Genomic DNA, 23,177 nt, shown 5'->3' on the forward strand with positions numbered 1-23,177 from the left:
CACTCTTGCAACAAACATATAGCGTTCTTGTCTGAAAAGAGCATGATAGATAATATATGACAATGGACCAACCTGACCATGTTCGCAAAAGATGCTTAAACATCCGAAAGAAAGAAAAAAGACACCCAGCTCAGCGGCTGCGATCCGGTTTATCCTAATTTTACAACAGAGACTCACATGGTTCTCAATCCGTCTGAAGAAGCTACATAGATAGCTCATAATATTACAGCTAGAATGCAAAGGAGAAGAAACCTGAAGAGTTGGTTTTAGAGCACCGCTTGTCCCTTGGTGGCGTTGTTCTTCCTCAGCTCATCGTTCTCCTGGCGCAGTGCATCGATCCTCGACTGGAGAATACTGATCATAGCCTCTGCACTCATCATCTCAAGCTTGAACGTCTCTCTCTCAACAGACATCTGGTGAACCTCCTTCTGGAGATCATTAAGCTTCTCTTCAGTAGATGGAAGCGGAGCAGGAGGATAAGCTTCCTTGTTAGGAGGTTGCGGTGTGTTTTCTTTCTTTGCGGATATACCCATGAGAGAGAATTCAAGCAATGCAGAGATGGCGGTGTTGGTGGCAGCAGCAGCAGATGATGAGATTAAAGTTGGTGTTGTATTGTCGACGGTTGTTATTGTGGACGAACAGTGATCCTGTGTGGTCCTGCTTGAGTTGTTGGGTTCGTTTTGGCGTCTTCGTTTGTATTGAAGGAGAGGCAATGGAGCTTCTTTGTTGAGAACACATGCAGGAGGAGGACGCTCATCTTCTTCCGCTTGCTCAAGTTTGAGTGCTTCCTCAGCTTCATCATAATGGTTATTGTTGTTATTCTCCTGCGGCTTAGGGGCATTCTCATGATGGTTCTGATGATTAACTTCGATATCCATTGGGGTAGTCTCTCTTGGTGGCTCGTTGATGTTAATGAGGTCCTTGCTTGCTGACTGAATTTCCTAAGACAAATTACAAAGTTATATGAACCCAAGAGGGCACACACAAAAGTTTTGAACAGCCACTTAAGAGATTGTTTCAACACAGATCTTTTTAAACTTAACAGCTTATGGGTTATGAAGGAAGTACAAACCTGGTCCATCTGGTTGTTTCCATTAGCTACTGGTAGCGGCTCTGCCCTGACCCTAACGTCTACTCCTGGAATCAGAGCGACTCCCTCATCAGCCCATTCCTCTTCCAAGAATGGCGCGTATCTGTTCCCACTTGGTGGCCCAATGTTATTCTTGTGGAACACTCTGCACAACACATATGCATCTTGCTGCACCCAAACAAAGGATTCTTTTAGACAGTATCAAACAAACTGATAGGTAACTCTTTGGAAGAAAAAAAAAACTATACCACGAGGTTTCCATTGGATTCAGTTTCATAGTCCACAAGGCGATACTCGTGCATGACCCAGTTGGTGCGGAGCCCATCCGGGGCACGCCCGCTGTGGAAAACGAGTGTCTTTTTCATACCGAGCAGCTGAATGTCACGGCGGATTTCTCTGTCTTTTCCGGTGGCTTTCCAGTAGCCTTTGTTAGTGGCTCGGTTCATCCTAGCGCCGTTCCCGTACTTCTTATCTAACGCGCTGTAGAAGTACCATTCTTGGTCTCTTGTCTTCAACCTCGAAAACACTGGAAACACACACACACAAAACAGCAGAAGAGGGAAAAAATCAAACTTGAGATACTCAGACAAGAGACCAAGAATGGTACACAAAGTTCATGTCCTGATACACAAGCAAACTAATGTGGGAGCACAAGTTAGCAAGAAATACTTAAGGAATCTGAAGCTTGATTTAATAACACTAAACTCAAAACTTCATATAGGAAAAACACAGAACAGCAAACTTCATTTCCTGAAACACAAGCAAGCGAAACTGAAACACACAAAACACAGCACCAGAGAAAAATTAAACTTGAGATACTTAGACACGCAACAACAAACTTCATGTCCTGAGACACAAGCAAACCTGACAGAAGTTAACAAGAAAGCCTTAAGGAATCTGAAACATGACACAACTTAACTCAAAAACTTCAGACAAACAAACACACAGAATAACAAACTTCATTACCTGAAACACAAGCAAACAAAACTGAAAGCACAATTCATACATAATTTCTCAAGAAATCTGAGAAAAAAACTAGATTTTGCCCAATTAATAAGTCCATAGGATGCACAATCTTTTTACAGTTTTACAGCCTAAATATAGCAAAAGGTAGATCTGCAACTCAGAGCCCATAAAGCCAAACTCTTTTCCCAGAATTGAATCAGGAGACAAAACCATGAACAAAGCCACAAAACAATCAGAAGCATGTCTCACAGAACAAAAAACCCATAAAGCTAAACTCTTTTCCCAGATAGAGAGAGCGAACCTGCTAAGTCCCAAGGCTCATGCTTGTAGATATCAACATCCCCAATCGCATCGAAACGTACGGGCTTACCCATAACCTTTCGCTTCAAGTAATAGCTAACGAGCTCCTCATCAGTCGGGTGAAATCGAAACCCAGGAGCAAGCGATGTCGCCGCAACAGTAGCAGTACCCCTCGCAGTCGCAGTCGCCGTCGGCGGCGAAGACACCACAGCCACAGATTCGCGACCCATTTGAAGCAAAGGACCGTACTTGTTGTCTTCTTCTCTCTCTCTCTCTCGTTCACCAAACCTCACCAGACGAACACCCAAAGGAAAGTTGGGAAATGGGTTTTTTTAATTATACGGAGAAGAAACCAAAGAGAGAAGAAGCCCACGATTAAAGGTACCTTCAATTGCAAGAAATTTATTTTTTCTTTTCTTTTTGTTTTTGCGTTTCCGAGAAGGTTAGAAAACAAGTGTTTTGGATTGCGATTCCAGTTTTGCTTTTTTTCTCATTTTCTCGATTATTTATGTTTTTTTTTTGTCTCGCGAAGGGTTGCTGTAATAAAACCCTAGCAAATGTTACTGCTTAGTTTTTGTCGTTTTGTGAAGTAAATAGAGGAATCACTGTCAGTGGTTTGATAAGTAAGTAATAAAAGAAAATAGTTTATATTTATTTAATAAATATATATAGTTGAGAAAAAAGCATATCATGTCGATAAAAATTATATTAAATTAAGGTAATATATTTTATTATTCTTTGTCCAAAAAAATATTTATTATTTAAATTAAATGTGATATTTTTTACGAAATAGAATAAAAATTTTATAAATCATTTTTCGCTAAGCTTATTGTAAAAAATATCTTATATTCTATTAAATAATATGCAACTATAAATTTTACACTTAAAGAAATATTATTTATGGTAGATATATATGTAAAATATAGGATAGTTTTTTTTCTGAAAATGGTTAAACTATGATATTATTCTCTTTTAATATATCATCAAAAATGTGAAGCATCTTGTTTTCGATATATTTTTGTAATTTTCAAGAAAAAATTGCTATTTATGTAACCTTGAAATTTTGGTTCAATTTCCATACCAAATAAATATTTTAAACCCTTACTTATAAACTGAAACAGTATCCAATTTTATCTAACCTTTTAAAATTAAGAAATTTTCTTTTATTAGGATAATGTCGTTTTCGTTGTTCCAGAGATATCATCAGTTTAAAATATAGTATAGTAACACTGATTGTTGATAAAATAATCTAAACGTACACAAAAGTTATTGAGAAGTTGACCCAAAGAAGAAGAAGAAGTTAATGAGAGAATAGAAGGTGAAAACAAAATAAAGGAGTGACAGGTACGTTTGCTTGCTAAAGGATACTTTACCAATAAGGCAAGCTAAAGGAGAAGAAGACTTGGTCCACACGAATCATCATCTTCCCCATTTTCTCTTAATATTTATTCATCTTCATTTAATTTGCTTCTTTGTTCTATCTACCAATCTACTAATAGTCCAAGTCCAATCTATTTTTCTTTCAATTTTTAGTTCGTAGTTTACTTTTTTTTGTTATAGTTGATAACAATTCATTATTATTACTTCTCTTAAGTTTATTCAAATTGCGTTTTCTCACATCCAAAAATTATTGATATAATTGTTCTCTCAACATTTAGATTTTAAAATAATAATAGTAATGATAACATGCATTATTTGTTTGGGTCTGCTCCGTTCTTTAACTATATTGGAAGCAAGGAGTTTCAAAACGAAAATATCAAATTATCATATCACATAACTTTTGAAACAGTAAAATACAAAATTTAAAATTTTATTTATTTAGGTTGTCAGCTAACTGACACCCGTCACACCACTGTCCCCATAAAGGACAAAATGCTAAAATATCAAAACTTTTTCTGCCTCATACTTGTTCGAACCTCGTGTTTAGTCCTGGGCCTAACTTCTTTTGACATTATAGGATACTTTTAAAGCCCATCATTCATTTATAGCCCATTTAGAGGACGGACAAAGTCCCATACCAGAAAGTGTTGCGACTAGGGATGTCAATTAGGCACATTGTCCATGGACGGCCCATGTCCAAATCGATATGGACTAATATGGTTACGCTCAAATATGCCCGAAATATTTCTGTCCAAATGGATTATGCCCAGATGCGTCCAGAATCCAATGGACAAAACCAAATGGACATGGGCCGCCCAAATACGCTTATATTTTTTTTTAAAAAAATTTGAAATCACAAATATTTAGGGAAAAAAAATCACAAATATTTTAAATATTTTTTGTGAAACATGAAATTTAAGTTTAAGTATGTTTTGTAAAACATGAAATTAAAGTAAATTTAAATATGTTTTGTAAAACATGAAATTTCTAATATGTACATCTTTTAAGTTTGAAAATTAGACATTTTACATTAAATGGACATTTGGATTCCATGGACAGTCCACCTGGTCATGGTCCTATTTGGATATGGTCCTATTTAGACATGATCCTATTTGGGCTCGACCAAAAACGTCCAGAAAAAAATAAGCTCATCTGGACACGCCCAAATCCACCCAGTCCGTCCAATTGACATCCCTAGTTGCGACTTGTGAATTGCGATTGTAGTAAATAACTTGCATTTTCTAATGATTTGCATGAGTTTTGGGACGTTGATAAAGTTAGTAACATTTTTTTTTTGAGAGAGTTAACATTATACTTTTTAAAAATATTTTTTGTATACACCGTGTATTGTAACAAAACGTGGAGTATATTATTTTTAGTTTTATTGTTCAACCAAAAAATCTTACATTAGCGTAGATGTTATTACATAGCATCTATGCATATGCACATTTGTATAATGATAGGGTTTTCTTTTGAAATGAAGTAAAAAAAAAGGAATCTTGCAATTCTTGTACAAGCAAGGAATCAGTAATTTTTTAAAAAAAATGGTTCATAAATTTTTGCGTAAAATTTCAAAAAATTAATAAACGAATTTGGGTATTGAATATTTGATTTAGTAATGGCAATCCACCAATGTAGGAGCCGAAGACAAAACAATAGACTTTTGTTCTTCTCTCTGTTGCGTTTGTTCATGTTCATGTTCCTGTTCTTGCTTTGAAGCAAAGCTTAACCCGTTGACCCGATTCACATCTTCCGGGGCAGGTAGATTCAGATCCAAATCTAACGACACAACCGCACTCCTCGCTCTCTTAACCGGACCCTGAACCGGATGAACCGACATGTGGTCAAACGACATAGGTGACAATGACAAGGCCGTGTTTGCTGTACCCGCAGTGGCCGCAACCCTAACCGTTGCGGTGGAAGCGGATGCTGCTGAGGCCACCACTGCGCCTCTATGACGTCTCATGTGACCACCTAAGGCTTGTCCGGACGTGAACTCAGCTCCACATATCCCACATTCATGGACTTTATTGTTACCCGCTTTGCCGTATACCACAAGCGACCTGTGGCTACTATTGTTGTTAGGAGTTGCGGTGGGGACGTTGTTGAGATGAAGAGAAACGGCGTCGTTGTATATAGACTTCTTGAGGTCATGGTCGGAGTGAAGACCCGCTGCGGCTTTAGGCTTCTTGTGGCTGGCTCTATGGCCACCAAGAGCTTGGAAAGAAGGGAAAGTCCGGTCACACGTTTTGCATTGGTAAACATAGTAACCGGCTCTGCCTCCACTCGTGGTTCCATTAGGTGAAGACGTCTCGAGGAACCTTCTGCTGCTAGATCTATACGCATTGTTGTTGTTATTACCAGATTCTTGGTAACTCATCATAAACTGTCTTGTTTGTTGTGGTTGTTGTTGAGGGGTATAGTGACCTTGGGCGAGGAGGATCAAACAATTAGCCATGTCTTGGTCTTCCTCGTCAGCGGCGGTCTTTAATGTTGCATTGTTGTTAGAAGATGAAGAGGCAGGAGATGTCACACCATTGATCAAAACGTTGTTATCATTCTTGTTGGTGTTAATATCATCATTGAGACTCTTCTCCTTGGAAACAAGACTGGTGGACTCTTCTTCCACATCAGGTTCTTGAGAAGACATAGGAGGGACGATAGAGAAAGGGATTGGGGACTGCAGACGCTGCCTCTTAGTCCTCTTCCCTTTAAGGATCAAGGCTTGCTCCTTAGCTGCCGATATCGCCTCCTCTGCTGTTTCCATTGGCTATATAGATAGATTCAAAAAAAGTAATTAAAGAGGGAAGAGCTAGAAGATGAATTAGAGAAAGTTGAATTTGAAGATGGAGATGGTGAGGATTACAAATATATAAACTAAGGATGTTTATGTGTGTTAAGAGAGAGAGAGAGAGATGTATGTGTGTGGATTGGAGAGATGCATACATAAATAGAGAGTGATTTATGGAGAGGAGTCAAAGGGAGACAACACATTCTCAAGTGTGTGGAATATGTTGGACTTGTCTTTTAGCAACCTCTTAAATTTTAGTACTTCTGTTATTGTCTATTACAATTTTTATGTGTAAATTTAGACAATAACTTGAGTAATGTATTATTTGTCTCTTCAACATCCCTTTCTTTTACTCTGTATAAACAACCTATTCTTGGATTAGTTCTGTTATGCCTAAAGAATCACGTGGCCTCTTAAAAAGATAATAACATGTGGTTAGAGATCTAAATACAAATGTTTCTAATACGAAGCGATCAACATCTTTCGGTTAATTACCGAAACTGATCAATATCATTGTTTTTAATAATCTGGAACTAACCTTTAACTCAATATATATTTTCTTGTGTTATTGACAATGAATATATGACATTCTTGTGATTGATACAAATAACGATCCAATTTTAACTAATCATATGCTATATTGTATATCCCTTATAAGTTTCATACAACAGCTATATATTACCAAAACTAGTTTTGAATATTCTTATGCGATCTTCCATCGTTGAGAAAATATAAATGATAAGCCAAAAACACTAAAATAAAATGGAAGTAGAGGCTTAGAGGTTACTTATGGTGAACGAATGTATAAATTAATAAGAGTGCAAGCCTGGCTCTCACGGAACCTACGGCTCTGCCTTCCTATCTCTCTACCATTACTCCACTCCCATATTGTTCCTTTTTATTTTGTTTTGTTTATTTATATTTTTGGCATATTTCTTATACGTCTACGTACGCATCTCTTTGCACATGTTGGTTTAGCGTATAAATACTCTTCTATTTAATTTCTAATGACTTACGAAAGAAAAAACTAAAGTCCACCCAATAAGTCGTAAGAGTACGACGACTTATCAAACCAGACTTGAGAGTTGAGACAATAACTGGGGAAGCATAACTAGACAATGACCAATTCTCTTAGTTTGAAACAAATTCCAAAACGTGTAATTTCATGAGAAGAAAAATGACCAACATATGAATCAATCAAGTGGAAAATTAACCAGCATGCTAACATCAACAATGTGTGTTATATACATTTTTCAAATGCGGTGAGTTCAGTTAATATTGTCAACTATGAATTTATGTGAGAATGGAGTAGGGTGTTATGTTTGGCCGGTTAATATTGTCAACTGATATTTTGTCCCAACAACTTTAAACTACAGTTTTAAACTTTTAACTAGATTTCCACCCGCACGGTTATATTTTCACATTTATATATATATATATATATATATATTTGTTTTACATAATTATTATATATTTTTAATATTACTCACATATTTAAATATTTGTATAATTATGCCAAATATAATAATTTTATAGTTTTTATGCTGTAAATTAAAATCATCACATATATATGTTGCTTATTATATATTTGTCTTATTGAATTTGCGTTTGATTACTAAACTAAATTTTTTAATGCATGAAACAACATATATGAAAACAATTTTGTATTTAATTTATTATAATCATGATCCGTAATTCAAATCGCTAGATTTTTTTAGTAATTTTTTAATGTTTATTAATTTTATATAATAAATTACTGTATATTAAAAAGTTTAAGATAAGTTAAATTTTTATACATGTATTATATAGTTTACTAATATTAACCCGTTCTACCAACATATTATATTTTTAGCATAAATATTTTATATTTATGAAAATAAAATATGTTAACTTATTAACTTAAAATAATTTTATCATATTTTCTTCAATATAACATTTTTATTTTAAAATGATAGATATTGTTATAAAATTGATAAAATAGGATATAATTTTATTCTTTTAGTAACATTTCATTACTAATTACAAAATTAGTTGAAAATATTTATATTCAATGTATGACAATTAAGATCGTATTATAATTTTTTTCAAGAAATTTGTTAGAATTTTAATTTTTTTTAAAAAAAATTAAAAGATATAAAAGGTATTATGATTAAAGTAGTTAAAAATATTATGTATATTAGCATTAGTGATATATATTTAATATAAAATTTAAAAGATGGTCCAAATAAAAATATCACTCATCAAAAAATCATGATTTTTATTTTATTAGAAAACAAATTTGAAAAAATTAAAATAAAAATAAATATTTATTTCTAACAAAATCTATAAAAATTATTAGTAAATGTATTTGTGAAATTAATTAATTTCATTTTATTTAAATTTTCGTTTATAAACTAAAACTATATTCAATTTTAATTTCTAATTATATTTTATGATAATTTAAATTAAAACTAACTAATTTTTGAAAGTAAATTTAAAAAGATTCTAAGAAGATTTTAAAAAGATTTTGTTAGAATATTTTAAATATATTCATTTGTATTTCAAATAAAATAATAAAGATATTAAAAGATATAATAATGAACTCATGTAAAATATGATATTTTCTAGGAATGATCCAAACTAAAAAAAATCACACATGAAAAGAAGTCATGACTTCTGTTTTAATATATAAGATATATAATAGTAATATAGTTAATACATGTTGGCGTGTGTACGTATTATGAAGTATATGCCGATTTGTTCATGTTGCATGATGTGAAGAGCACCCACTTGACGTAAAGAATATTACTAAGTAATAAGAAACCAATAAATATGTGAATTTAGGTGCTGTGTTATTTTCTAAAAAGTCTACTCTACATTGTTGGATGTAGCTAATAATTAGCTTAAAACGATAGTGGCCAATAATTGTTTATCCCAATGATTATGTAAGAGTCGACTGGATAACATGGAGTGCACATTAGTACATACTTTCAGTAATATTGTTTCGGCCAAAAACATACTAGTGCAATATTGTTTATAAAAAAAGTTGTTTGACATAAGTTTCAAAAAGAAACAGTTGTTAGACATATATATGGGAATTCTCAAATTATTTAATTTGCTTTATAGATCGCTTATTTCTTTATAAAAAAAAGTTTATAAAATAAATTAAAAACTCAAACCTTTGATATTTTAATATTAACTTTACTACTTCCCATTATGTCAAATCCAAAAATGTCAATATAAGAGCAAAAAGAAAACATATATATATATATATATATATATATATATATATATTGGAACATAGCCCCAATCCCTTTCTGACAATGGCTTAGCCCTGAATATTTTTGTGTCTTTCGACCAAGGCTGGCCGAACAATTCTGGACCAGCATATTCGGATCTGTAAATTCCAACCTCTTTGGCAACATATACTCGTAACTCTCCACATCGAGGAATTAAATTTCTTAACTATGCTCTAAAAATTGAAGCGAAGCCTCCTTGTTGCAATAAGCATGTCCAGGTTGTTCTTTCAATGCAAGCCTCACGTATGTTAATACGATGTGGAAGACCTTTGAATTTCACCGAGCCGAGTGAATAATCCTTTTTGTTTGATTTACAATTAACTTTCAGAACACGATTATTAGGAAGAAGGTTTCGAAATACTATGGTGTTTTCTTCGCAAAGCAAAGACTAACAAAAAACAAGAAGATGATTTATTTTATTATTAGGAGTAATATTGTTTTGTTTTATTACTCCCTTCGTTTTTTAATATAAGTCGTTTTAGAGAAAAAATTTTGTTCCAAATTATATGTCGTTTTCGGTTTTCTATGTAAAATTTATTAATAATTAATGTTGTATAACCAATGGTAATATATCTTCTATTTTTCTATTGGTTGAATTGTGGTTAGGTAAATAATTAATGATGTTTTTGTTTAAAAAATATAAGAAATTAATGGTTTTCTTAATCTACGTGCATAGCTGTAAAACGACTTATATTAAAAAACGGAGGGAGTATAATCTAGTTAAGAGCATTAACGTGAAGCAATTTATGGTGTTTTTTAATATATATAAATGAATTTAAAAGGCCATTCAAAAATTAGAACACAAACGTGAACCAACAAATAAACTCTTGCCGCAGTCTGCATTCAGTGCCAGAAAGTCAGGCATGGCCAATAAGATTAAACCCATCGGTTTGGTTTATTCTAAAAGATTCAAATATAAGTGTGATAATAGGAGACAATGTTGGTACATCAAACTACAAAATAAAAGTATCAAATGTAGTAGCACATTAAAAGTTTCACTTGAATAGTAAAGGTTTCTTATGGAGAAGGCGTGATAACTATATATCTACATATGCTTTAATAGAATGATATTGTTCTTGCTAAAGAGGTTGGCCATTGATCCACCTTTGGAACATGATATAACTCTCCTCTGGTTTATACTCTATAGTGTGTCCTCCTCCCTACAATCAAACTCAACACAATTCAGCTAAGAAACATAAGCAAGAAAACCGCAAACCAAAACGTTTGAGTGGAAACAAAGAAAAGACTTGCTTTAATAGTCGCAAATGTCATCTTATTGGCATAAGTCCTCGTGTATCTGCCAAAAACAGAGCGACTCTAATGAGCTCATACGACTAAAGAATGAAAACAACAAGAGAATTAAAAATGGTAATATACCCAGCGATTTGATCGGCTATCATCCAAGGTCTCCAGTCATCAATGATAGAATAGTTAAGAGACCTAATCCAAGCTTGAGTTCCAAGGAAAGGCACGAACATATCGTGATCACCACTGTTCACCCAAAAAAAACCAAAGTTTACAAAAAAACTTTGAATTGTCCACTACTTCTTTCAAAAGGCATTAAACTCTGACTTGTAGATGAGAGAACGGTAGCCATTGATGCTGTTATTCATATGGTACGGTACACTACTTTTGATGTCATGTGTGTAAGGCATTCCCCAGTTACAACGTACCCATTTCTCTTTACTCTTCTGCAATCATAGTATTATTGACAATGTCCCACATCAGAAAAGTTAGAAAGAATCTTAAGAATGATATAAGACATGCATGTAGACTAAGCTATTTATCACTAATTGGTTTTACGTTATAAACTCATCTAACTTATCATATAGTTGTCATTGTTACAAAATAAAATTAATAGGAGAGTAAAATATTAACTTCTGTCGTATCTAATACCTTATGAATTTGAAGAGCCTTGCGGACACTCTCATCATTGGTCCAGTAGGCAGTTAACACGTAACGATAAGTCTGCAAATGCAAACTCGCATGTTTACCTTTATCAATGCTGTAACAGTTGACTGAAGATAATATACAGATTACTTACATAGCAATCGGGAAGTGTGTCTTCAGATTCTTCACACAATGGCGTTAAAATAAGTGCGAAGTTTATTCTATCAACGCACTATAAAAAACCACCACAAAAGCCTGAGTGATAAATCTTACAACAATTAAACTCTTCATGAATGTGTGTACCTTATGATATTCTTCAACGAGTTTCAAGCATTCCGTGTTACTTGGATTAACATTTTCATATTCTCCTTTGCAGATTCTCTCCATAGACTGCTTACAAAACAGAGTTTTGAGTTACTTTTGTTATATTCTTTCAAACAACAGTACGTATGTCAGTGTTTCAATACCTCGTAAAGTTCATCAGAGATCAGTGCCATTCCATGAGCATAAGGAATGCGATGGTTATAGTCAAATGCAACTTCGGTTGACGGGTTTCCGAGCACATAGCCCTGTTTTGAAGGTAACTATCAGCTTTCAAATGCTCTTCAAGGTATATAGATATATGTATGAAGCAACAAGTATCTATAAACCTGAAGGTTTATTGGAGGTTTGCAGCATACGTAATTTCCTGAAACATCATGTTTATACTGTTATAAAAAATTGCAAAATATTGTTTAAGAAATGAGACACAAAGTAGTAAATGGAAAAAAAAACAATAGATCACACCTTTTGAGATTTCTTGAACGAGTGCTGGAACAACCATACCAGCATAAGAATCTCCACCTACATAGAAAGGGTTGGAGAGAAAGTCTTGATGCTTGTTTAGCCACTGCACAACAACCACACACAAAAAGGCTCATAAGAGGTATGCATATGCACAACAAAGAGAATACCAAGTACCTTGTGAAGAAACTCGTGGATACGCTTGGCTTCTCCTAAATCACTAGGTTTACTAGCAAGTTTTTGAGTTTTTGAGTAGGAGAAGCCAGTTCCAACAGGCTGGTCCAAATATATTATACTCGAAATCTGATATACAGTTGCAAAGGATGAGGCATGGAGTTGTAATCTCAGTCATATTTTAATTTTTTTTTTTTAATATGTACAGCACTTTGTGATGTACCTTAGTCCATGAATATGTAGTAGAGACCAAGGAAGGAACAGTTCCATTGTAAACCTCCAACTTCACAGTCATAGGCCCTGTTTTTATTTTCTTTTTGTTTAATTTTGATTCACTGAACAAAAACAAGAGACACAAGATAACAACAAGAATTACCATTCTCGTAAAGAAGACCAGAGATTGAAGAGCAACCAGGTCCTCCACTTAACCAGAGAAGAATAGGGTCTTCTTCAGGATTCCCCTCAGATTTGATGAAGTAGTAGAACAACTGCACTTGTTCTTCCTCACCAACACCAATATACCTTTCAAGAAAAAAAAACATACTCCAAACTCAGAACAAATCCGGTTTATTCTGGTAGAGCTTTTTTCAGAAAACGAACCCGGTTTCAAGCTCAAAAGGAAGAGGACCTTCAAAACCAGGAAGATACTTGATAATAGATGCAGAATCGACAGCATTGCGATACGAGATAACAAGAAAGAAAAGAAGGAGCTTATGGATAGAGAAAACGTAGTCGTTAGCCATCGGTGTTTTGATAGACCACAGTGTCTTTTAGGACCAATTATAGAACCTTTTATATTAGAAAAGTGCACACACACACACACAAAAGGCGTACCGTAATTTACTTTGTCTCTTCCTCACAGTCCTCTTTGTCTCCATCTTTGGATTTTGTCTTTTCTTTTTTACAATTTATCCGTCATGTTTTTTCTTATTAATAAAAATAAACAGATTAGAAAGCGTATTAATCACGGCATACATCCTAAGAGCTTATTGTTTAGAAAAAAAAATGCTAAAACTAGTTGTATTAGGGTATCCCAGTTGGAGTCTTTTACAAAAATATAACATTTATTTAATTAAATCTTTCAAAAAAAATTGAAAAAATTAGCATGAGTTTTTCAATATTTTGATAGACTCCATTATAAATTTATAATATTTAATATATGTAAGAAACTTTTCTTGAAAAATCCTTGATGGGATGGCCGTAGAAAGATATTGCTGTGGGGCCTTCTTGACTCAGCGATGCGTGAGTAATAGCGCGCCAATCATTCAGTTCTAACTTCTATCCAATCATTTAGCTGGCCGGAGGCCCGAAGCCTAGTAAGAGAAGGAGATGTTGGGTCGATTTAGAAAAAAAAACATAAAATAAGAAAAGATTCGTTGGCAGTGAAGATAAGAAGTCGAGAGTGATCTTGAAAAACATGCAGTGTCGGGCATGACATATTAATCAAGTGGCCCACCATACCCAGTTACCATTCGCCTCTTTCACCAACAATGAAGAACACAAAAGGCTGGATGCACGGCCCCTAGTAGAATTATTTTGGATTGATATATATGTAGTTTTCTGAGTGTTTTAGTTTACTCGCAAGTCCCTCGGCATTTTCTCCCTTTTAAATATGTACAACACTTTGAGATATACCTTAGTCCATGAATATGTAGTAGAGACCAAGGAAGGAACAGTTCCATTGTAAACCTCCAACTTCATAGTCATAGGCCCTCTTTATTTATGAGTGATTTATACTAACAGTCAGTTTTTGACTTTTTATTACACAAAAGAGCAGTTTGTGCTATTTGGGTAGTTTTATTACACAAAAAAGCAGTTTATTTTCTTTTTGCTAAATTTTGATTCAATGAACAAAAACAAGAGACACAAGATAACAACAAGAATTTACAATTCTCGTAAAGAAGACCAGAGATTGAAGAGCAACCAGGTCCTCCACTTAACCAGAGAAGAATAGGGTCTTCTTCAGGATTCCCCTCAGATTTGATGAAGTAGTAGAACAACTGCACTTGTTCTTCCTCACCAACACCAATATACCTGTCAAGAAAAAAAAACATACAAACTTAACTCCCGCGCCGGCTCTGGACGTGTGTGGACGGTGCTTTGGCACAGGGTTCCACCATTTTTTTGTAATTTTTTTTGTATATTTAGGGTCATGCAATTTTAATTTTATACAAGAAAATGTCTTTTTTGTTTTTTTGAACACACAAAAAAAGTCCTAAAATTTTGATTTGTATAAGAAAGGACCCTGAAAATTTGTTTGTGCACAGGGCCTAAATATGTTGTGAGCTGGGTTTTTAACTCCAAACTCAGAAGAAATCCGGTTTATTCTGGTAGAGTTTTTTTTTTTTCAGAAAACGAATCCGGTTTCAAGCTCAAAAGGAAGAGGACCATCAAAACTAGGCCTGGACATTCGGATAACCGGTTCGGATTCGGGTCGGATTTTTTGGATTTTGGATATTTCAGAACTAGAGAAATTGGTACCGATCGGATAATTTAAAATTACGGTTCGGATACGGTTTGGTACCTGTCGGATCCGGTTCGGATCCGGTTACATCCGTAGTAACCAAAATATTAACGGATTCAGTCCGGTTCTTTGAATATACCAAACTATTTAACCCGATAGAACCGAATTTAATCCAAAAAAACCGAAGATATTCTAAATATCCGAAAAAACATAAACAAGATAACTAAAATTACAATACAATAAAATAACATAACCATTTTAATATAACCAAAGAAAAGTTTAATCTCTAAAATGAAAACAAGCATAATAGACTACTAGGGTTATTTTAATTAAGGTTTAATTCGGATCTTTCGGATATCCGTACGGATCCCGGATAATATCCGTATCCGACCCGTTACCCGACCAGATTTTAAACCTTATCCGCCCGGGTATTTTTCTATATTCGAATCCGATCCAAAACCCAATTTTTCGGGTAATTACCGGTTCGGATCTTCGGATCCGGAAAATATGCCCGGGCCTAATCAAAACCAGGAAGATACTTGATAATAGATGCAGAACCAACAGCATTGCGACACGAGATAATAAGAAAGAAAAGAAGGAGCTTCTGGATAGAGAAAATGTAGTCGTTAGCTATCGGTGTTCTGATAAACCAGTGTCTTTTAGGACCAATTATAGAACCTATTATATTAGAAAAGTGCGCACACACACACAATAGGCGTACCGTAATTTACTTTGTCTCCTCCTCACGGTTCTCTCTGTCTCCATCTTTGGATTTTGTCTTTTGTTTTTACTTTTTATCCGAATCTATCACGTATTTTTTATTAATAAAAATAAACAAATTAGAAAACGTATTAATCACGGCATAAATCGTAAGAACATCATTATTGCAAGTTCTTAGTGGATCTCTTAAGTTAATTTTGATTAAAAACAAAATCAAAAACACATATTAATATAAGGGACATATTTTGATTAGGGGAAGCAAGGGACAGTTCTTAATACACATGTGTAGTCGTTTGGTTCTGTTCTTTCCCTCTCTCTCTCGAAACCTCTCTCTCGATCAAAGTAGTAAACTTTGCTTCGAATTCAACCCATCCAAAAAGCAGAAGGTGATGACGATGAACAAGAAGAAGAATCATCAGCGTGAGAAACCCTATCGACCTAGGCTCAACGTAAGACGAAGATTTTGGATGCCTTGCCTATCATTTGGTTGCTAGGAAACCGTTGTTGGATTGCAATAACAATGTCAAGATGGTAACTCTCAATACCCTCTGGTTTTGATTTATCGTCTCATGCTTTGTATCTTCGGAATTTGGTTTTGCAACCAATCATCTTGCCCATGGTTCTAACTATAGCACAGTCTCAGGTAACTTTAAATTTGATAATCAGTCTCCCATGTGTTTCTTCACTAGATTGTTGTTGATATATAGATCTCAGTGGTTTCTAGATAAAACTTGTTTTCCTTATTATTTACTCTACTTGTATCCGAGCTCAGCAAAGGTTCTCCTTTGTAACAAATGGTGTATGTTGTTATTTCTCAACCTGTAACTTTGTACAAAACTTTGAAGTTTCCTTGACCAACCTGATAATTACATTTACATGATAGGAATGACTTTGAGTTGACAACACTGCCCGCTCTTGTTCCTCTTCTGAGTACTGAAAGCTTTGAAAGCTTCCATATTGATGTTAGACTGGCTTCTCTATGTTTCCGAATACCAGTTCTAAATATGCGTTGAAATCACTTTTCTTTTTGTTTTCTATTGCATACAGGGTAAGATCCCCTTGCTTGGCTTATATTTTTGTGTAATTTTTCAGACTGATAGCGAGCATCTTGTATCGCATGTTCTCCCTTTGCTTCTCCGAGCCTACAGTGATAACGATGTCCGCATACAGGAGGAAGTTCTTAAAAGATCAACATCTGTCGCTAAGCAACTCGATGGTCAGGTAATGCTCAATGCTTTCTTCTTATGTTTAATTATAAGAATCTTTCTGTCCAGAAGGATAGATTCAATTTCAGTCTGTGGCTTGCACATAGATAGTGTCACACACGTTTAGGCTTTTAGTTATTTTATCTTTCTTTTTTTGTTTCTCTCGTCTTGCAGGTCGTGAAGATTCATACACAGTGGAGGAAAAGATTCTGAAGCTTCAAAAGAAGAAGGAAGTTGTGTTTGAAGGGCAAGTAAAAGATTCTCTACTTTTGTTGGTTTTGATTTCTGAACATAAACTATTATTGATAAGAAGTTATCATGAACACACTTTGTGTTCACTTACAGGACCGTTGGTGGTTCTCAGGAGGCTATAGGAAAGTTGACAGCGGAAGATATGTCTTGTACTCGCTTGTGTTGTTGTAATGAAAGTGTCACGGACTTTGTATGTTTTTGTAAGTACTAGTATTCACATGTCTTAGAAACTTGTATAAATGAAACTAGTATTCACAAGTTCTCAAGTTACTTCTTCCTTCTCAATTAACTTTTTTCTTGAAAACAAGTTTGTTTATTCTCAAGTTACTTCTTCCTTCTCAAGTTCATTGTGGGTTAATCAAGTTCCTACTCGAGTTCTTTCTTGAAAATAAGTTTGTAAACAAGTTTCCTTCCACTTGTAAAAAAGTGTGTAAATTTTTTATAAACGAATACCAATTTGATGAATACCAATTTAAAATTCAAAAAAAAAAAAAAAACCATTTTCAAAATCAGGCAAGTTTTGCTTAACCAGCAAGTAAGGGTTACACACATTATCCACACCACAATAGAGACACATACGTCTGAAAAGATGAACAAAACAAAGACTAAAACTAAAAGGTTAGAACACGAAACGTAAACCCTCCACTCCTCGATATTTCTTCTTCTTCACACAGCAAGCTATCAACACGTACGTGTTACCCATCACATCACAGCCACACCAAACTTGGAACATAGACATGGCCACAAAAGTCTGGAAGCCAGCGTCGCTCATCATAGTTTCGTTCGGTCTCAGTTGGGTTTCCTAGCGCATCCTCACCAATCTGATAAAGAGTGCAGTAAGTACAATCCCTCTGACCTTGGGTTGCATGTCCCTCGCACCATGCAACGATACTTTTGGGCTTGACAAAGCAGTAGACCGGATAAGACGTAAATTGACGGGGCTTTAACACAAGATGATCAGGGCTGGCCACACTGAAATGTTTAGTAAAGGAGACGCTCGCATCAGCCAAGTTGCTTGAAAGCCAAACCTCAATCTTCCTTGATTTTGTATCTTGCTGTAGCAAAGACAATCTATCTTTACTGTAACAGCTTAAGTAACGATCACCACCACAAGAGAGAGGAGGAGGACATAAGCACACGTCATTGAATGTTTCCACCGTGAAATTGAAACCTAGAATGTAGCTTTTGCGCTTCTTCTTCTTCTTCTCAGGAGTAACCACCCAATACATGTTACCCAGCACAGACACACCTTGGCACGATCTATCCACCACCCAATCAACCTTCACGTGCTCAAGAGTTCTCCATGACTCATTCTTCAACTCGTAAATCTCAACCGGGTTTTCACCTTCCACAAACTTAAACTGGATCTGGGGGAACCGCAAGATCAAGTAATCACCTCGATTCTTGTAACCTAGCCCAAAGTTATTGTAAGCGGTCACACAATCAGAAGGCATGATCCATTTCACCTTTCTCAAAACGGGATTCCAAATCGCTATTTGCGGGCGTCTTGGATCCTCGGGCTCGAAACTTTTGACGTGACAGCCACGAAGTCTACACAGCATAAGACCGTCGCAGTGAAGCAGAGCATCTGTATTGTTCGGGTCTTGAAACTCTCTCGGAACCGGTGAAGTACTTGAGCATATTCGCGTCACCGGATCAACGACGTTTACTGTATCAACGCTTCTTATGAATCTTTCCGCCGACCGATCCAAGTGTGTGTGGATGACTTTCTTGTTGGTGAGAAGAGCGGTCCATCGCTTGCATAATGTTGCTGACTGTATAAGCGCTTCCACGGGAGTCCGGTAGATGACTTCTTCTTGTACTTCTTCCGGGAGCGACAACAAACGTGATGGCATTGAAGAACGCTTCGAGGCCATTGAAGAAAGCTTCGACTCCATTAGACGAAAGCTTTTCTTTTTTCTTTCTTGATTTGGGATTTTAATCTGTTTTTTCTCCTCCCGCTTCCTTAAGTACTTAGAGGTTTTTTTTTTTCCACCAAATTTCATTAATCAATCAATACCATTAAAAGTAATGAAAATTACAGTTTCTCAAAAATACCCTTATTTTTACAAAGAATGAATAAAATTCATTAATGGCATTTAAGTCTTTTAGTTTTGGGCCTACATGTACATCTAAATAGATCTATAAATAATGGGCATATATATATTTAAAAGATATACTAACTTTAAATATAATATATGTATAAATATATTACGAACTATAAATAAATTAGCAAACATGAAAATATCATTTTCTTAAATATACATATGAATATTCAAAACAGATCATTTGAATATTATACATTTTTTCAATACAAACCAAAATCCTATATCCTACACCATATATCATATACATATTTGAATATCATTTTTCCATTTATAATGTCATTTTATACATAATATTGATATGGCAATTACGAGTGTTCAAGAAAATTTTAAAAACTATATTAAAATTAATTTTTAAATCTAAAATAAAAACACAAACTTATAATAGGTTATTAATGACGAAAATAAACTAATATTGTCATATCAATAAGTTTTTTGTATTATCATTTTTTATTTGGATAACATAATAAAATTTTATCAAATTCTAAGGAATCACTAATTTATGTAATATTAATAAATATATGAGTAATTTAATCAATTTTTTAAAAAAAATTACTATTAGATATTTTGTAATCGGATCAATGGTATCAGATTGCAGGTTAATAGTGAGTTTTTGGATTTTTACCTGGTTATATCAGATTTTTAATTAACGAATTTTTCATTAAATCCGAACCGGATTATATACAATGTATCGAGTCTATAGGTCCAACCATGAATCTAGGTCAGCTATGAAAACAAAGCTTAAAACTTAAACATTATCATAGAACAACTACCATATTTCGAAAAAATACCATATTTTGAAGAGAAAAAAAATGATAAAACCCTAAAAACTCAATTGTTATGGTGCGAAACAAAAATAATGATAATTTGCAAATCAGTTTTCGATTAATAAATGAAAAACAAACAAACCCGCGCTTTCTAAGCGCGGGTCAAAATCTAGTTGACATCTTTAATTCTAATTGATTGGCCAAAATTAATTTTATATCGTAAACTATTCTAATATCTTATATAGTTTTTTTTTCTTTTACTAATCATGTCTTATGTAATTTCAAAAATATTCATTTGCTTAGTCATAGTAAAATTAATCTACTTCTATAGAGTTTATTAACACTAACAAAAAAATCCGCGCGTCCATGCGGGTATTAGTCCTTACGTTTTCATAAATTCATATTTATTTTTTATGATTAATGTTATATATTTTGAATATGTTGACATATAACTAATTATGTTCAAAAGATCTTGATTTAACCGGATAATAAAATTATTTTTGGACGAATATTCCGTTTCAGATAATGTACATTGGTTATTTGTATATTCTAGGTCTCTATACATCAGAACTAAACCATCTAAATCCGGGAGGACCCAACGCAAAAAATTAATTTAAAATCATTATTTTTGAATGTTAAATTGGACGGTGGACGAGAACTGAATCGGACCGGACAGATCTTGAACCTCTATTCTTTGGTTGGATCTTCAATCTTTAATCCGGACATCTCTTGGATCAGCAACTGTTTGAAACCTTGATCTATCATCTCTTGGACGGCCTTGGTGAAGCCATCTCTTAAGACCCGTGATCCTGACCTGGTCGTAGGGCCCTTGCGGACTTGGAGAACCTCAGCTTGGTTGACCACAACATTGTTCCTCGGGATCGAGGCTCTTAACATGCCAATCACGACGTCTACAAAGCATGAGTCTGTCACAGTAAAGTAGAGTATCAATGTTGTTTAATTCTTGAAACTCGTCTGGGACTGGTTAAGTTGAACGTGTTTGGGATACCGGATCAATGGTTTTGATTAATTTTTTTCATACGAGTTTACAAATATTTTGATTAAATTTTACAGACGCGTTTCCAAGTCATTGCCTACTCAATTATTGACACCCTAAAATATGGGAGTACATAATGTATGTAATATATTCAAATCTTTATAAATATTCGGATACTTTCGGATAGTTCAAATACTTTATAATATTTTAATTATTTTAAGTATTTTTAAATACTTTTAATACATTTTTAACTTATAAATAGATATTTGGTTATGTTATATGTATATTTAATAAATATTATATATATTTCGGTATCTGTTTTGTTCTCGATTTAGTTCCGGTTTGGTTCGGTTATTTTGAATATATAAATCGAGTCAATAAGAGAATCTTTTAACAAATAAAATAAATAAATAAATAAAAATATATAAAAAATGATGAGAAATATTTGAGAAACCCATATGAGATGTGTCATTTTGTTATTGGTTAGAATTCAAAAATAATATTGTAATATTACATTTATCAAAATATTATAATATGATAAACTTTGGCTTAGAGAGATTATAAATGTTGATTCTCCTAGCTTTACTGTAAAAGCTGGTTCGAACAAGAATGAAAGTCACTATCAATCGCTCTTTTGAGTAAGTGTATAATTCCAAGTTAAGAAAAACAATGTTAAAGCCGGAATCAACAAAGCTTCTCTATCTGTTTTCTAGAAACCGAGTTTTTTTATGATAAATACGCAAGTTAGGAGAAGATAGAGTTGAAGAAAGAGTCTTCATTTCAGAACCAAAGATTAATCTCCCTACACGACAAAAGCAAGGATCATGTGTAAGTTAAAGAATCAAACAAATCATTTTTTCTTAATCTCAAACAACATTTGCGTGCTTTCGTCCAAAAAAAACAACAACATTTGCTTGCTAATAGTCATATATAAAGTGAAAATATGCGACGTCAAAAAAAAGGTGAAAATGTGGCAAAAGACCATGAACAAAAATATAAATCTAGTATTTTAGCATGTCAGAGAATTAAAGTTATTCACATCAGCAAAGTGTTCATACCAAAAGGTCCACAGAAGAAATTTTTTATTTCTTAAGTCGTTGCCCTTCCAGGATTTGTAGAATCCGAATGGGTTATCAGCTGAGATGATGTTGAAACCCTACACAAAGATTTTATGTCCCCCACCATCTTCTCTTTCTCCTCGAGACTGTAGTAACATCCTGGAAGGACTGTGGCCGTCTTTAAACACTTTGAGTTTGCAATGATGTATGCCACACATTCTCTCTCTTGTCTTCTTCTTCCCCCAAACTTATCCCACACAAAGATTTCGAGATGGGCCAACAAGCATCCCGGTACAGAACTTTGTTGGTTCCATGAAAGTGGGAGGTCCTCGTAGTAAAGACCCACACCCTGAAAATCAACAAGGAAGAATAATAAACTAATTTTACTATAAACTAATTGTTTGATGGATAGGGAGGAAGTTACTTACGTAGCTGATCGTAAGAACTTTTAGTATAGGGGAGTTTAGTATAGAGATGTCCGGATTAAAGATTGAAGATCCAACCAAAGAATAGAGGTTCAAGATCTGTCCGGTCCGATTCAGTTCTCGTCCATCGTCCAATTTAACATTCAAAAATAATGATTTTAAATTAATTTTTTGCGTTGGGTCCTCCCGGATTTAGATGGTTTGGTTCTGATGTATAGAGACCTAGAATATACAAATAACCAATGTACATTATCTGAAACAGGTTCGGAATATTCGTCCAAAAATAATTTTATTATCCGGTTAAATCAAGATCTTTTGAACATAATTAGTTATATGTCAACATATTCAAAATATATAACATTAATCATAAAAAATAAATATGAATTTATGAAAACGTAAGGACTAATACCCGCATGGACGCGCGGATTTTTTTGTTAGTGTTAATAAACTCTATAGAAGTAGATTAATTTTACTATGACTAAGCAAATGAATATTTTTGAAATTACATAAGACATGATTAGTAAAAGAAAAA

The 23,177-nt window shown here is 34.1% G+C and overlaps 4 protein-coding genes and 1 long non-coding RNA gene across 6 annotated transcripts; 1 reads left to right on the forward strand and 4 right to left on the reverse strand.

Annotated features, from left to right (window-relative positions):
• Window positions 1–27: 27 nt before the first annotated feature.
• On the reverse strand, window positions 28–2,810 carry LOC103870463 (NAC domain containing protein 50). Of its 2 annotated transcripts, none has more exons than XM_009148586.3 (4): window positions 2,358–2,810; window positions 1,339–1,616; window positions 1,073–1,258; window positions 28–941 (listed from the first exon to the last, which is right to left on the reverse strand). In XM_009148586.3, exons 1-4 carry the CDS (start codon window positions 2,584–2,586, stop codon window positions 267–269), a joined length of 1,368 nt encoding a protein of 455 aa, XP_009146834.1. In that variant the 5' UTR covers window positions 2,587–2,810; the 3' UTR covers window positions 28–266. The 2 variants fall into 2 exon arrangements, with proteins under 2 accessions (XP_009146834.1, XP_009146835.1); XM_009148587.3 differs by having other exon boundaries at window positions 28–932; window positions 2,358–2,809.
• A 1,891-nt stretch (window positions 2,811–4,701) lies between these two features.
• On the reverse strand, window positions 4,702–7,933 carry LOC103870464 (zinc finger protein ZAT5). Its single transcript, XM_018659051.2, has one exon. It carries the CDS (start codon window positions 6,501–6,503, stop codon window positions 5,349–5,351), a length of 1,155 nt encoding a protein of 384 aa, XP_018514567.1. The 5' UTR covers window positions 6,504–7,933; the 3' UTR covers window positions 4,702–5,348.
• Window positions 7,934–10,681: 2,748 nt separating this feature from the next.
• LOC103870465 (serine carboxypeptidase-like 7) lies at window positions 10,682–13,440 on the reverse strand. Its single transcript, XM_009148590.3, has 14 exons — window positions 13,253–13,440; window positions 13,029–13,174; window positions 12,876–12,952; window positions 12,656–12,781; window positions 12,482–12,584; window positions 12,346–12,383; window positions 12,163–12,264; window positions 11,999–12,085; window positions 11,850–11,927; window positions 11,702–11,773; window positions 11,378–11,496; window positions 11,183–11,296; window positions 11,057–11,102; window positions 10,682–10,965 (listed from the first exon to the last, which is right to left on the reverse strand). The coding sequence occupies exons 1-14, from the start codon at window positions 13,393–13,395 to the stop codon at window positions 10,885–10,887; spliced, it is 1,332 nt and encodes a 443-aa protein (XP_009146838.2). The 5' UTR covers window positions 13,396–13,440; the 3' UTR covers window positions 10,682–10,884.
• Window positions 13,441–18,000: 4,560 nt separating this feature from the next.
• Window positions 18,001–19,191, reverse strand: LOC117134413 (putative F-box only protein 15). The gene has a single exon (XM_033292735.1). It carries the CDS (start codon window positions 19,189–19,191, stop codon window positions 18,001–18,003), a length of 1,191 nt encoding a protein of 396 aa, XP_033148626.1.
• Window positions 19,192–19,839: 648 nt separating this feature from the next.
• LOC117134154 lies at window positions 19,840–23,171 on the forward strand. The gene is made up of 2 exons (XR_004458331.1): window positions 19,840–22,658; window positions 22,693–23,171. It is a non-coding gene; the product is annotated as an uncharacterized LOC117134154 (long non-coding RNA).
• Window positions 23,172–23,177: the final 6 nt, after the last annotated feature.

Source organism: Brassica rapa, chromosome A05 (assembly GCF_000309985.2).
Source record: "Brassica rapa cultivar Chiifu-401-42 chromosome A05, CAAS_Brap_v3.01, whole genome shotgun sequence".
In the NCBI taxonomy this organism is placed as follows: domain Eukaryota; kingdom Viridiplantae; phylum Streptophyta; class Magnoliopsida; order Brassicales; family Brassicaceae; genus Brassica; species Brassica rapa.

Bases quoted from the DNA above. Each gene is read 5' to 3' on its own strand.
- LOC117134413 (XM_033292735.1), bottom strand. From the start codon at position 19,191: ATGGAGTCGAAGCTTTCTTCAATGGCCTCGAAGCGTTCTTCAATGCCA.
- LOC103870464 (XM_018659051.2), bottom strand. From the start codon at position 6,503: ATGGAAACAGCAGAGGAGGCGATATCGGCAGCTAAGGAGCAAGCCTTG.
- LOC103870463 (XM_009148586.3), bottom strand. From the start codon at position 2,586: ATGGGTCGCGAATCTGTGGCTGTGGTGTCTTCGCCGCCGACGGCGACT. The intron at 1,617-2,357 runs GTTCGCTCTCTC...GTGTGTTTCCAG, and splicing joins TGAGCCTTGGGACTTAGCAG to TGTTTTCGAGGTTGAAGACA. The intron at 1,259-1,338 runs GTATAGTTTTTT...GTTTGGGTGCAG, and splicing joins AATCCAATGGAAACCTCGTG to CAAGATGCATATGTGTTGTG.
- LOC103870465 (XM_009148590.3), bottom strand. From the start codon at position 13,395: ATGGCTAACGACTACGTTTTCTCTATCCATAAGCTCCTTCTTTTCTTT. The intron at 12,585-12,655 runs GTACTTGGTATT...GTTGTTGTGCAG, and splicing joins TCCACGAGTTTCTTCACAAG to TGGCTAAACAAGCATCAAGA. The intron at 10,966-11,056 runs GCAAGTCTTTTC...GTTTGATTGTAG, and splicing joins TGACATTTGCGACTATTAAA to GGAGGAGGACACACTATAGA.